This window comes from Mustela erminea, chromosome 10, assembly GCF_009829155.1.
Source record: "Mustela erminea isolate mMusErm1 chromosome 10, mMusErm1.Pri, whole genome shotgun sequence".
NCBI lineage: Eukaryota > Metazoa > Chordata > Mammalia > Carnivora > Mustelidae > Mustela > Mustela erminea.
In genome coordinates, this window is record NC_045623.1 from 78976489 (window position 1) to 78992480 (window position 15992).

General features: G+C 37.4%; 1 protein-coding gene across 1 annotated transcript in view; it reads right to left on the reverse strand.

Annotated features, from left to right (window-relative positions):
* RLF (RLF zinc finger) overlaps nucleotides 1–15992 on the reverse strand; it is a 94158-nt gene that overhangs the window by 12258 nt on the left and 65908 nt on the right. Inside the window, exon 6 of the mRNA XM_032361635.1 lies at nucleotides 10355–10491. Coding sequence (XP_032217526.1) covers nucleotides 10355–10491 — 137 coding nt within the window. The remainder of the gene's footprint in view (nucleotides 1–10354; nucleotides 10492–15992) is intronic.

Below are 15992 nucleotides of genomic sequence, written 5' to 3' on the forward strand. Positions count from 1 at the left end.
AAATATATGTGTAAAATAAATCCTATCTGAGAAGAACAAAATTACCAAAACCAGTAAAAACCTGATTATGAAGAGAAAAAAATAAGGAATACCTAGGATCTAAAATTCATCAACCAGCTAGAGGTTTAAAGTTAGGCAAATCTGATAAACTGTTAAGTAAAGCTGAGAATTAAAGTCTTTCAAATACTTTTTTTCTTTTCTTTTTCTTTTTCTTTTTTTTTAAAGATTCTATTTATTTATTTAACAGAGATCACAAGCAGGCAGAGAGACAGGCAGAGAGAGAAAGGAGGAAGCAGGCCCGATGCGGGGCTCAATCCCAGGATTCTGGGATCATGACCTGAGCCAAAGACAGAGGCTTTAACCCACTGAGCGACCCAGGCGCCCCTCAAATAATTTTTCTTAAGATTTTTGATTTTAGGGAGGAGAAGCAGAGGAAGAGAGAGAGAGACTCTCAAGTAGACTCCCTGCTGAGCAAAGAGCCCACCACGGGGCTTGATCCCATGACCAAAAATGACTTGTGAGCCAAAATCAAAAGTTGGATGCTTAAACAACTGAGCCACTCAAGTGTCTGCCTTCAGCTCAGGTCACGATCTCAAGGTCCTGGGACTGAACCCAGCACCAGGCTCCCTGCTCAGCAGGGGGTCTTCTTCTCTCTCTGCACCCCACCCCATCCCCACTTGTGTGTGCTCTTTCTCCAACCAATAAATACATTTTTAATAAAATAAATCAGTATGTCTAGGGCTTGATTTATTCCAAATTAAATATTTTTAAAATTATTTTTATTAACATATAATGTATTATTTGCCCCAGGGGTACAGGTCTGTGAATTATCAGGCTTAAACATTTCACAGCACTCGCAATAGGACAACCCTCCCCAATGTTCATAACCCAACCACCCTCCTCCTACCCCCCCACCCCCCAGCAACCCTCAGTTTGTTTTGTGAGATTAAGAGTTTCTTATGGTTTGTCTCCCTCCCGATCCCATCTTGTTTCATTTTTTCCTTCCCTACCCCCACAAACCCCTGCCCTGCCTCTCAAATTCTTATCAGAGAGATCATATGGTAATTGTCTTTCTCTGACTGACTTATTTCGCTTAGCATAATAACCTCTAGTTCCATCCACATTGTTGCAAATGGCAAGATTTCAGGGTTTTTTTGATGGCTGCATAGTCTTCCATCGTATGTATATACAACCACTTCTTTATCTATTCTTCTGCTGATGGACATCTAGGCTCTTTCCATAGTTTGGCTATTGTGGATGTTGCTGCTCTAAACATTTGGGTGCATGTGCCCTTTCAGATCACTTCAATTGTAACCTCGTGATAAATACAGAGTAGTGCAATTGCTAGGTCGTAAAGTAGCTCTATTTTCAACTTTTTGAGGAAACTCTATACTGTTTTCCAGAGCGGCTGCACCAGCTTGCATTCCTGCCAACTTTGTAGGAGGGTTCCCCTTTCTCTGCATCCTCGTCAACATCTGTCATTTTGTCCTGACTTGTTAATTTTAGCCATTCTGACTGGCATAAGGTGATATCTCATTGTGGTTTTGATTAAATATTTCAAGCTATAGTTATCTTAAATCCAAATAACCATGACCAAAAAAGGTCATCTTTATCATGTATTTTGTTTTTATACATTATTTACACAATTACAATTCAATAATTTAGAACTGCTATTACCCACCCAAACATATAAACTTGCCTGAATGAAACCAATTGTTCCTAAAAATGCTACGATGCCATCCATTCAAATCTGCACACTAGAAAACTGAAACCACCAATAAACAGTAACTCAGCCTGCTGGATCGTATATGCAGCACTAGGAAGGACAAACACTTCTTCAATTACCACACTCACATGATTTTTAAAAATGAATAGTTGTTAAGTAATACACTGAAAATGATTCCACTATATGGATGCTTCTAGTGTTCAGATAATTTATTAACCCAATGCCTCAGATTAGCCCCTTGCCTACCATAAGTCAATAAATTATATACAAATTCATAAAAACTGGAAAGGAAATTAGTTCTATTAATAGTGGGAAACATATTTTGGCAGAGATCTAGCTACCAAGCAAGAGCTTTAAGCTACACTGTGTTATGGCACAACAGGAAGCCCGTGGAGTCCAGCTAGTATGTCACACTGATACCCAGAATTTAGGCATTTGGGGAATAAGGCAAAGAAAACTTTGGAATTAAGGAGTGACCATCCCTAAAGGCGGCTCCTGCAAAAACAGTAGCTGATTCTCATGACCACTTTTTTTTACTCTTTATTTCCAACAAAACTGGGTTAAATGAAACATATATGGACATCTGGTCTTTGACAGGCACTGAGGGCAACATATATGTCGACCCTGGTACATCATAGTCTAGGCTGGGAGAGAACAGGCATGAAATTACATCTGAAAAACACAAATGTACAAAATACAAGATTTAAACTCAGTTCTAAGAAAGTAAAGGTCATGGGCACCTGGGTGGCTCAGTCAGTTAAGAGTCTGCCTTCAGCTAGGGTCATGATCCCAGGGTCCTGGGATCAAGCCCTGCATCACTGGGCTCTCTGCTCAGCGGGGAGCCCGCTCCTCCTACTCCCTCTCCCTCTGTCTCTGCCACTCTGCCTACTTGTGCCCCTCTCTCTTTCTCCCTCTGTGTCAAATGAATTAAAAAAAAAAAAAAAAGAGGCAAGCAAGCAAAGGTCAACCTATCAAACACTTGCTGCAAGCTTTGTGTGGAGGTTTAAGGTTCATCTGTATAAACTTTATTTTAAAAGCAGCAGTAGTAAAAATAAAGTAAGATAAAAAAAAGAGAGGGAGGCAAACCACAAGAGACTCTTAACTACAGGGAATAAACTAAGGGTTGCTGGGGGTGGGTATGGGTAATGATGGGCTTATTAAGGAAGGCACCTGATATATAAACAAGCACTGGGTGTTATATGCAACTGATGAATCACTAAATTCCAACCCTGAAACTAATAATATACTATATGTTAACTAACTTGAATTTAAATAAAATAAAAAAGTAGCAATAGTAATTACACATCTTTATGCATACTGTCCCATTCAAAAATGGTTATCTTTATTATTTTAGTGGCTGCTCTAACACTACCACAGTAAACAGCTATAAGAAACTCATTCCTCCAACACATCTTTGATTTTTGCAGAGAGCCAAAACTCATTTGGGCCAGGGTTAATGAATAAGCTAAGCAATATACCTTTTGAAATCAATAATGTGGTGACTGCTATAAAGTAATATATTTTATTGTGGTTTATAAATACCTCTGAACGAAATTTCTCTTTTAAAATATTTTATTCATTTACCTGAGAGAGAGAGTGCACGCCAGCACAAGCAGAGGGGAGGGGCAGAAGGAGAGGGAGAAGGAGACTTACCGTTGAGCAGGGAGACCAAAATGGGATCCTGGGATCATGACCTGAGCTGAAAGCAGCCAGGCAGGCAGACAAATATACATACATACAATTATTTATTTACAGATTTTACTTATTTGAGAGTGAGTGAGAAAGAGAGCACAAGTGAGGGAAGGGGCAGAGGGAGAGGAAGAAGCAGGCTTCCCACTGAGCAAGGAGCCCAATGTGGGGCTCGATCCCAGGATCCCTGAGATCAAGACCCAAGATGAAGGGAGATGCTTAACTGACTGAGCCACCCAGGCACCCCAGTGCATGTTTTTAAAATCAAGTTGACTGTTCAGAAAGGCTAAAATTAACAAGTCAGGAAATGACAGATGCTGGCGAGGATGCAGAGAAAGGGGAACCCTCCTACACTGTTGGTGGGAAAGCAAGCTGGTGCAACCACTCTGGAAAACAGCATGGAGGTTCTTCAAAAAGTTGAAAATAGAGTTACCCTATGACCCAGCAACTGCACTACTGGGTATTTACCCTAAAGATACAAACGTAGTGATCTGAAGGGGCATGGGCACCCAAATGTTTATAGCAGCAATGTCCACAACAGCCAAACTATGGAAAGAACCTAGATGTCCATCAACAGATGAATGGATAAAGAAGATATGGCATATATACAACAGAATACTATGCAGCCATCAAAAGAAATGAAATTTTGCCATTTGTGACAACGTGGGTGGAACTAGAGGGTATTATGCTTAGCGAAATAAGTCAATTGGAGAAAGACAACTATCATATGATCTCCCTGATATGAGGAAGTGGAGACGCAACATGGGGAGTTGTGGGGGCAGGGAAGGAAAAAATGAAACAAGATGGGATCGGGAGGGAGACAAACCATAAGAAACCCTTAATCTCACAAAACAAACTGAGGGTTGCTGGGGGGAGAGGGGTCAGGAGAGGGTGGTAGGGTTATAGACAATGGGGAGGGTATGTGCTATGGTGAGTGCTGTGACGTGTGTAAACCTGGCGATTCACAGACCTGTACCCCTGGGGCTAAAAATAAATTATATGTTTATAAAAAAATTAAAAAATTAATAAAAAATAAAAATAAGTGACTGTTTTTGTCAGATTCCAGTTCTGTCACATTTTTACAAATATTGACTATAAAAAATACCATTTAATTTAAAGAAATTTTCTTTTCTAGACAAATAGTCCTAGTCCATATACCCACTATCTTCAATAAAGGAAATTTCTAGCACAACAAAAGAATCTATCCTATCTAAACAGAATTCCTGAGTTTCATTTTCTTTAGTAAAATTCACCGTTTTATGTTATAGCTATTCTAATTCCAATATCCCAAGAACAAAACAAACACCTATGAAAACAACAAAAGGGTTAAAAAAAAAATGCTGCCAAATCTGAAAATTTTAGATCCTATTTTCCTTTGAATTGCTTGGAATAAGTTTACTTTTAACAAAGTGTGAAGTGACTTATATTTTCTTTCCTCTACTCATTACAGCACCTCAGGAGGCCAATAAAAGGGAAATCCCTGTTAATCCCTTCCTGCTGCAGCAGAGCAGCATTAATCCTAGAGCCACTAACATCCTTGGAAGGGCTAATGTGGCTGAGTGAAGAAAGGAAGAAAAAAAAAGTTATGGGTCACTCTAAAGGGGAAACTCTATCAGGAATATTAAAAGAACTGTGTAACTACAGTTTTAAAATTACTTTGTAATCATGAAAAATCTCAAAGAACCTAAGCTTACACCTAAAGGAGCTATAAAAAGAAGAGAGATCACAGCCAGTAGACAGAAGGAAATAAAAAAAGATTATAGAAGAAATAAATGAAACAGAAACTAAAGAAAATAGAACAGATCAATGAAACCAGGAGCCGGTTCTTTAAAAAAAAAAAAAAAAAAAAATCAACGAAATTGGCACACCTTTAGCTAGACTCATTTAAAAAAGAAAAGGGGGGTACAAATAAATCAGAAATGAAAGAAATAACTGACACCACAGAAATACAAAGGATTACAAAAGAATATTATGAAAAACTACATGCCAATAAATTTGATAACCTAGAAGAAATGGATAAATTCCTAGAAACATATAATCTTCTAAACCCAAATCAGGAAGAAATAGAGAATGTGAATGTCAACAAATAGCAGTGAAACTGAATCAGTAATCAAAAAACTCCTAACAAATGAAAGTCCAAGACCAGATGGCTTCATAGGTGAAATGCCAAACATCTAAAGAACAGTTAGTACCTATTCTTCTCAAACTGTTCCAAAAAACAGAAGAAGATGGAAAGATTACAAATCCATTCTATAAGGCAGGCCAGTGTTACCCCAATATCAACACCAGGCAAAGACACTACACAAAAAGAAAAATACAGGATGGTATCTCTAATGAATAAGGATGCAAGTATCTTCACCAAAATATCAGCAACCAAATTTAACAATACATAAAAAAAAAAACTACTCACCATGATCAGGTGGTATTTATTCCAGGGATGCAAGGTGATTCAATATTCACAAATCAATCAACATGATATGTCACATTAATAAGAGGAAGGATAAAAACCATATAATCATCTCAAAAGAGGCAGAAAAAGCATGTGACAAAGCAAAATGTCCATTCATGATAAACACTTTGAATGAAGTGGGTTTATTTAGCCAAGACCATACTTCAATATAAAAAATACTATATATGAAAAACTCACAGCAAACATCATACTCAATGGTGAAAAACAGAGGTTTTCCTCTAAGATCAGGAACATGACAAAGATTCACTACCACCATTTTTATTCAATACAGTACTGAGAGTTCCAGCCACAGCAATTAGACAACAAAAGGAAAAAAAAAGGTATCCAAATCATTACAAATGACATGATACTATATACAGAAAACCCTAAAGACTCCACTAAAAAACTATCAGAACTGATAAATGAATTCAGTAAAGTTGCAGGATATAAAATTTATATATAAAAAATCTGTTGCATTTCTATACATTAATAAAATAGTGGAAAGAAAAATTAAGAAAACAATCCCATTTAACAGTTACACCAAAAAGAACAAAATACACAGGAAAAGACTTAATCAAGGAAGTAAGAGACCTGTACTCTAAAAATTATAGAACAGTAATCAAAGAAATTGAAGACGAAATAAACAAATGGAAAGATCCCATGGTTATGAGTTGGGAAAACCAATTATTATTAAAATGTCCACACTACCTGGGGCACCTTGGTGGCTCAGTTAGTTAAGCATGACTCTTATTTTGGCTCCGGTCACGATCTCAGGGTTCTGAGATTGAGCCCTGTGTCAGGCTCTATGCTGGGTGTGCAACCTGCTTGGGAATTCTCTCTCCCTCTCGCTCTGCCCTTCCTCAACCCCTCCCACTCTCTTAAAAAAAAGAGTCCATAGTACCCAAAGCAATTTACACATTCAGCGTAATCCCTATTAAAAAACTGATAGCATTTCTCACAGAACTAGAACAAATAATCCTAAAATTTGCATGGAACCACAAAAGAAGGCAAACAGTTAAAGAAGTCTTGAAAAAGAGGAGCAGAGCTAGAGGTATCACAATCCCAGATTTCAAGATCATATTACAAAGCCATAGGAATCAAAACTGTATGATATTGGCACAAAAATCAACACATTATTCAATGGAACAAAATAAAGAACCCAGAAATAAACCTACACTTTCATGGTCAATTAATCTATAACAAAGGAGGCAAGAATATATACACTACGAAAAAAACAATCTCTTCAACAAATGATGTTGGGAAAACCAACAGCTACATGCAAAGAATGAAACTGCACCACTTTCTTAGACCGTACACAAAAATAAACTCAAAATGGATTAAAGACCTAAATGTGAGACCTGAAACCATAAAATTCCTAGAAGGAAACATAGGCAGTAATCAATCTCTTTGATATCAGCCAGAGAAACATTTTTCTAGATAAATCTCCTTTGGCCAGGGAAACAAAAATAAAATTAAACTACTGAGACTACCAAAATAAAAAGCTTTTGCACAATAAAGGAAACCATCAACAAAGTAAAAAGACAAGCTACTGAATGGGAGAAGATATTTAAAGAAATTACACAATGGAACACATACAAAAATAACCCAATTCAAAAATGGGCAGAGGAGATGCCTGGGTGGCTCAGTCAGTTAGGTGTCTGCCTTTGCTCAGTTCATGATCCCAGAGTCCTGGGAATGAGTCCCCATCAGAATCCTTGCTCAGTGGGGAGCCTGCTTCTCCCTTTGCCTGCTGCTCCCCCTGCTTGTGTTCTCTTGCTCTAGCTCTCTCTTTCTTTCTCTGTATCTCTGACACATTAAAAAAAATGGGCAGAGAACACAAAAAGACATTTTTCTAAAGACACACAGATGACCAACAGACACTGAAAAGATGTTCAACATCACTAATCATCAGGGAAAATCAAAACCACAAATGAGGGACGCCTGGGTGGCTCAGTCAAGCTGAGTGTCTGACTCTCAATTTCGGCTCAGGTCATGATATTGGGGTCATGAGGGGGAGCCCAGCACTGGCACCACTCTGGGCATGGAGTCTGCTTAAGATTCCCTCTCTCTCTTCTTCTGCCCCTCCCTTCCGCTTGAGTATTCGCTTAAAATTTTTTTAAAAATAAAATAATAACAAACCCACAATGAGGTACCACCTCACACCTGCCAGAACGGCTAAAATAAAAAACACAAGAAATAACAAGTATTGGCCAGGATGTGGAGAACAAGGAAACTTCATGCATTGTTGGTAGGAATGTAGGCTGGTGCAACCACTCTGGAAAACAGTTTGGAGGTTCCTCAAAAAATTAAAAATAGAATTACCATATGATCCAGCAGTTCTACTACTATTTACTCAAAAGACACAAAAACACTAATTCAGAAAGATATGTGCACCCCTATGTTTATTACAGCATTGTATACCATAGCCAAGATAAGGAGGCAGCCCAATGTCTATCAACAGACAAATGTGTAAGATGTGAGATATATGTAAATATATGATATATATTTTATATAATATACATTTTTTGTAGTATCTATCTATCTATATATAACTTATCCATAAAAAAGAATGAGATTTTGCCATTTGCAACAGTATGGATGGATCTAGAGGGTACAATACAAATCAGGCAGAGAATGACAAATACCATATGACTTAACTCATATGTGTAATTTAAGAAACAAAACAAATGAACAAAGAAAAGAAAGTGGCACATGAGAAAACACTCTTAAATACAGATGACAAACTGGTAGTTACCAGAGGGAAAGTCAAGAGTGGTGATAGGTGAAACAGATGAAGGGGATTAAGACTACACTTATTGTGATGAGCACTGAGTACTGTATAGGAATGCTGAATCATTATACTGTACATCTGAAACTTAAAAAAAAAAAACAAAAAAAACCCCACAAAAACCTCCATAACTTATAACACATCCCATATGTGATTTAATACATTTCTTTGCCCTGAAAACCTAGGTATCATTAGCAGATACTTTTTCATTACAGGCAAAGAAATTAACTGTAACAAGAAAAAAATTGGGTGTTTGTTCTTTAAGAAATACATCTGTTTTAACTGAGGCTAAAATCTCTAATCTATAATGTATGAAAAATAAAACAAAACAAAACTCCTCTATTTAAATTAATAAACAAAACCCTCACTGCTACCTTAATTCTTTTTATTTGTATCACCTCTTTTTTAGTTTCTTAACAAAATGCCCATAATGATTATTACAAAATATATTTAACTCCCTATTCCACTATCTCCTTTCTCATAGGAGATACAACTCTGGCGTAGTGGACTCAGTGGTAGAAGATTACAATCTGAATTCTTGCCCTGTACCAAGAAAACAACCAAAGAAGAAAAGCACTGAATTAGCAGTCAAAAATCCTGGATGTGAATTTTAGCTCTATCACTTTTGCCTTAAGACCCTGGGCAATCACAAGACTTCGGATTCCTCTGTCCTCCATTGCCTCATCTGCACAATGATAATTATGAGGATTGGGTAAGATAATTTATAGTATATAAATAATATTTCTATACAAAATAGTAAATAAAAAGAAATAATGCTAATAATAGTAAAACTGTATAAATACACACAGAAGCTCCAAAAGGAGATCAATGAAGGCTAAAGTACATGAAGGGCTTTACTGCGTTTTTCTATAATCAAAATGCTCATCTTCAACCTCAAGCCATCCTTAGGTTCTAAAATGCTCAAGGTTCATCCCATCAAGATCATGCAAATCCAATCCACTCTTTGAATTAAAGCTGATAATATCTCCTCCTTGACACCCTTCTTAAACATACTATGAGAGTAACTTTCTCTAGTATCCTATAGCATTATCCATACTACTGATATGGTACTTATTCACAGTCTTACATTCTAGAGGTTTCCTGTGTACCAGGTCTGTCCTTTTGGTCTAAATAGATTCTATACAGCTAGAATAAAAGAACTGTGGGTTACACTTACTGTTTCTTTCTTACCAACTATTTTGTAGGCAAACACATATAAACTAAATTAAAACTAAAAATTTAAGTTTGGTTCTGCTATTTAGTACCAAAGTTGCAAGATTACTATTCAAATGGATATCCTTCTCTACTGCCAGGTTGACCTAGAAACCTACATAATTAGTGGGTTTCCAAATATGAGGGGGAAAAATGACTATCAGAAAGTATAGTAAGTGTTAAGGAAAATGACCTAATACCAATTCGTTTCATGTTGCCTAACTTTATTTTCAAAGACAACATATCTTAACAGACAACCCTCTATAAGATGATCAAGAGGAGCTCAAATTTTTCACTTTCTCTTTACTTCTGGATTCTTCTGGAAAAGATTAAACTAGTAACATTTTTTAATTAAATGGTTTAGCTTCTAAGCAAGATTTAATTCACATGTTATCAGCTAGGCATTAGATTTGAAACAAGCCTAAGTTTTACATCAACTCTAAATGCCATACTCTGTGCTAAACAAACAATAAAAAGTAAGTATACTTACCAAGAACAGTATACACTTGCAGTCTGCAGCTGCTGGGTAAGGTACGTCGTACAAAGAACAAATGCTGTGTTATCCTGACCCTCAGATTCCAGATTACATATGATGTCTAGTATCTCCTTGCAGTCGACCTTTGCAATCTATCAAAAATGAGAAGATGCAAGTAGAAAAGAAAATGGTGACTTTCCTGTAAGTTCTGTTATGCAATATGAAGCTTCTTTTAATGTTTTCTTTGATAATTGATGAGGCAATTAGAAGGATATAATTTTCTTCTATTAACTCATGGCTGAGTCTTCTAGAATATTTCAAATTAGAAAATACTAAAGAGGGTGCCTGGGTGGCTCAGTGGTTTAAGCCTCTGCCTTCAGCTCTGGTCGTGATCTCAGGGTTCTGCATCGGGCTCTCTGCTCAGCAGGGAGCCTGCTTCCCTTCCTCTCTCTCTGCCTGCCTCTCTGTCTACTTGTGATCTCTGTCTGTCAAATAAATAATAAATAAAATCTTAAAAAAAAAAAAAGAAAATATTATAGAGAAAAGAGCAGACTGCAGATAAAAACATTCTTGTACAGTTAAAAAAAAAATTATTCATGGGGTGCCTGACTGGCTCAGTCGATACAACACCCAACTCTAGATTTCTGGTCTGTGAGTTCAAGCCCCACAATGGGTGTGGGACTTACTTTAAAAAAAAAAATTATTCCTGGGTGGCTCAGTGGTTAAAGCCTCTGGCTTCGGCTCAGGTCATGATCTCAGGGTCCTGGGATCGAGCACTGGGCTCCCTGCTTGGCAAGGAGCCCGCTTCCGCTGCCCGCCCCCGTCTGCCTTTCTACCTACTTGTGATCTTTGTCTGCCAAATAAATAAATAAAAATCTTCTAAAAAAATTATTCATGAACACTGCTACCATATAAATAAGTCAAATTAAACATAGTAACTTCAGATTATTTTCACCTGAAGTACCATTGTTATATATATATGTTTTATGTTATATATATAACATGTTGTATGTGTTATATATATATAACATGTTATATATATATAATATATATATATTTTTAAGATTTTACTCATCTATTTGACAGAGATACACAGCAAGAGAGAAAACACAAGCGGGGGAGTGGGAGAGGGAGAAGCAGGCTTCCTGCTGAGCAGGGAGCCCAACACGGGGTTCGGTCACCTGAGTCAAAGGCAGATGCTCAATGACTCAGCTACACAAGACCCCTAAAAATAAAATCTTTTGGGTGCCTGGGTGGCTCAGTGGGTTAAGCTTCTGCCTTCAGCTTAGGTCATGGTCTCGGGGTCCTGGGATTGAGTCCCACATCGGGCTCTCTGTTCGGCAGGGAGCCTGCTTTCTCCTCTCTCTCTGCCTACTTGTGATCTCTCTCTGTCAAATAAATCAATCTTTTAAAAAAGTAAATAAATGAAATAAAATAAAATCTGCCCCCCCGCCCCGGCCAAAAGAGGAGTGCCTGGGTGGCTCATTCGCTGAGTGTCTGCCTTCGACTCAGGTCATGATCCCAGGGTCCTAGGACTGAGCCCCGCATCACTGGGCTCCCTGCTCAGCAGGGAGTCTGCTTCTCCCTCTCCCATCCCCCTGCTTGTGTTCCCTCTCCCTTGCTCTCTCTGTCAAATGAATAAAATCTTTAAAAATATTTTTTTATTTTAAAATAATCTCCACACCTAATGCACAGCTCAAACTCACGATCCCAAGATGAAGAGTCACATACTCCTACAACTAAGCCAGCCAGGTGCCCCTATTTCTGTTTCAATATAATTCAAGTCACTCTAGTTACAGACAGAAAAATACAAGGCTTATCCTTACTGCCAGTAAGGCTAAAGGCTGGTTGAGAAACTGTTTTAAATTCAAATGCTGGTAACATATCACTTTCTCATGGAGTTAAGAAAAAAAAATTTTTGGTGTAAGTGAATTTTCAAACAACTGAAACACTTAGAAATCTATCTTTTTCATCTATGGTATTTATAGAAATCTTAAAACTACCTCTGGGCAAATCAGAATTTTCTGGGGCTCTTTTTACATACTAATAAAACAGGAGAATAAGGCTTTTAAAGACCCTTTCTCAACTCTATTTTATCATTTCCCTATCTTAATAAAGAAGATGAAGGATAATTTCTTTGTCATTTGTCTATGTGTCAGTATTATAAAATGTTAATTATACCAGACACCAAATGTACAAAACAATGTTAAATTTCAGGATAAATAAAGCATTATCAGAGCAAATGAGGTATTTAAGAGTTAGCTCATATCTTCCAAGTGCTATGCAGTTCCAATAGGTGGTTTTAAGTCTGTAATTTTAGTCAGACCCTCAGGTAGGCACAGAAAGGCTTCTTTCAAAGTTTAGCTCAAACGTCATTTTCTCATAGAATCATCTCACTTCTAAGACCATGGTAGAATCCCCACCAAAATCTCTATTCTTATCAATTAAAAAAACAAAAAAATAATTCCTCCAAAAGTCAACTACACTTTAATTAAAAAAAGGACAAAACCACATACAAAAACTCTACTCTTAATTCTTACTTTGTAATATTTATCACAACTGCAACTCAATCATTAGATGAAGAACTTATTAGCATTTGTCTTCTCTGCTAATATGTAAAGTTAATGAGATCAGGGGCTATGTAAAGCTTGCTCAAAACTCAGCACCTAATACTGTCTGAAACACGTAAAAGAGTAAGTACATGCTGATGAATGGAGTAGAGGAGTAAAATGTTCATGTTTACAAAGTGAACCTCAAACAATTCTGTGCTTTTCTAATGTTTTCAAAGATAATGCAATGATACAATAAGCAGTATAGTATAGTGCCTAAAAGCAATTATTCTAAAACTAGATGGTGTATATTCTCTTCTCAGATCTATAGCTGCTGGCTGTGTGACCCTGGGTAAGTCAAAACTTCTCAGTAACTCTATGTATCAGTTTCCTCATCTGTAAAATGGAAATAATAGGACCTGCCTCATGGAGTTGTAAGAATTTAATGTTTTAGTAAAGCATGGTGACTATAGCTAATATAATATTGCATATCTGAAAGCTGTTAGAACAGACTGTAAAAGTTCTTACCACAAGGAAAAAAATTGTGAACATCAACTAGAGTTATTTTCGTTACCATTTCACAACTAACACACATATCGAATATTATGTTGTACACCTGAAATAATACAATGTTAATATATCAATTATACTTCAATAAAAATGTGGTATCTGTGCCTACTAAAAGTTACAGCTAAGTCTTAAAAAATATGTCCTAGGGGTGCCTGGGTGGCTCAGTGGGTTAAAGCCTCTGCCTTCAGCTCAGGTCATGATCCCAGGGTCCTGGGATAGAGACCCGCATCGGGCTCTCTGCTCGGCGGGGAGCCTGCTTCCTCCAATCTCTCTCTCTGCCTACTTGTGATTTCTGTCTGTCAAATAAGTAATTAAAAATCTTAAAAAAGAAATATGTTCTAAAAGGAATTGGCTAATAGGGAGCATGTTAAAGAGCTGTTAAAAACTTTTTCATGAAACATGTAAGAGAAAGAAAAAAAGAAAGTCAACCTTAAGAATACCAGAAAGCATTTCATGAGTGAAGTAAGTCAAGCAGAGAGAGTCAATTATATGGTTTCACTTATTTGTGGCGCATAAGAAATAACACGGAGGACATGGGGAGATGGAGAGGAGAAGGGATTTGAGGGAAATTAGAGGGGGAGATGAACCATGAGAGACTATGGACTCTGAAAAACAATCTGAGAGTTTTTGTTTTTATTTTTCCTAAAGATTTTATTTATTTATTTGACAGACAGAGATCACAAGTAGGCAGAAAGGCAGAGAGAGAGAGAGAGAGGAGGAAGCAGGCTCCCCGCTGAGCAGAGAGCCCGATGCGGGGCTCGATCCCAGGGTCCTGGGATCATGACCTGAGCCGAAGGCAGAGGCTTTAACCCACTGAGCCACCCAGGCGCCCCCAATCTGAGGATTTTGAAGGGGCGGCGGGGGGGGGCGGGCGGTGGGAGGTTGGGAGAGCCTGGTGGTGGGTATTATGCAGGGTATGTATTGCATGGAGCACTGGGTGTGGTGCATAAACAATGAATTTTGTTACACTGAAAAGAAAATTAAAAAAAAAAAAGAATACTAGAAATCATTTCAAAAGATCACTCTCAGATGCAAGATCACACCTGATGCAAATTTATATCTAAGGGGTACTGGGAGGTAAAGTTAAGTTGTTAAAGCCTAAAACACAAAGTTAAAATTCAGTTTTCAGGTAAGGAAAAGAGAAAAAAAAAACCTCATCATACTTAGTGAAGATGGAATTCCACTGATGCCCTCCCTAAACAACCGTAACTTCATTCACAGCTAAATATATCAGAAGGGTCATCTAGAGACAAAGGTCCACCACAGGGCGGTTTTAAAACTAAAGTGACTGAGGGACCAAAATGAGAATTCCACAGCAAATAAAAACAGCTATTCCAGAGCAACCATCTACTGTCTAGGCCGTGTTCAAGCTCCTGTCCAAAACCAAGAATTCTAAAATTTGATTTTGCAATGTTAACAGCAACATCTCTACAGAGAGAAACAGCATGAAAATCTAAGTCAGACATATAAATTAGAATGGAATGAACATACAACTTGCCTTTCTAGAACATTTTTCATCCATTTCAAGTAACTTGAATTAGATAATTTTATTATCTCATTTTATTAGCATGATAAATACATAAAATTGGCAAGGCAAGCAATATTATTTCTACTTCACAAATAAAAGATGAGCCTAAAGAACTGTGGCTAACAATCAGAAGAATAAACAAAATGAAAAATGAATCTCATGTCATTTTATTCCTACAGGGAAGCTCTTAAATTTTAAAGGAGTACAATTCAGAGATAGAATTTTCACCTTGGAACCAAAGTGTTAAGAAAAATGGAACAAAAGTGAAGTAAGCTAGAAATACAGGTATCAAGTCAAAATTCACTAACCTTAAATGATGGGGGAGGAGGAAATAATATGAAAAATCCAGATTAGTTTATTTTTTTTAAAAAGATTTTATTATTTATTTATTTGACAGACAGAGATCACAAGCAGGCAGAGAGAGAGGAAGGGAAGTAGGCTCCCTGCCTAGCAGAGAGCCCGATGTGGGGCTCCATCCCAGGACCCTGGGATCATGACCCGAGCCCGAGGGCAGAGGCTTTAACCCACTGAGCCACCCAGATGCCCCCAGATTAGTAGGTTAGAAGGCATAGATAGTTCTATTATTTCCATTTATTACAAATACTCTACAGATAAACACTACCTGATAGGGTATAATAAGCCTAAACAAAGAGCTCTCCTCCTCTGGCATGACAAGCTGATCCTCCCCATCTTTCAACACTCAGGGAAAACTTTTTTATCACGAAGTTTTCCTTACAGATTACTCTAGTGTCCAAGATCTCTTGCCCTGCTGTGAATTCACAGCATCTTATCAACATTTTTAATTGGGCTATTTTTTATTCCACTTTGGGCCAGCTTTTGAACTAGTGGCTCATACTGGCCTTTTTATTTTCCTGTTTTGAGCTATGAATTCCTTGAAGACAAGAGCACAGTCTTATAAATGATACCCAAATCCTCTGCACAAAATCCACAGGAAAAAAGCAGCCATGTTAAAATTAAAATGTACACATCTTTCAAAGCAGTGTTA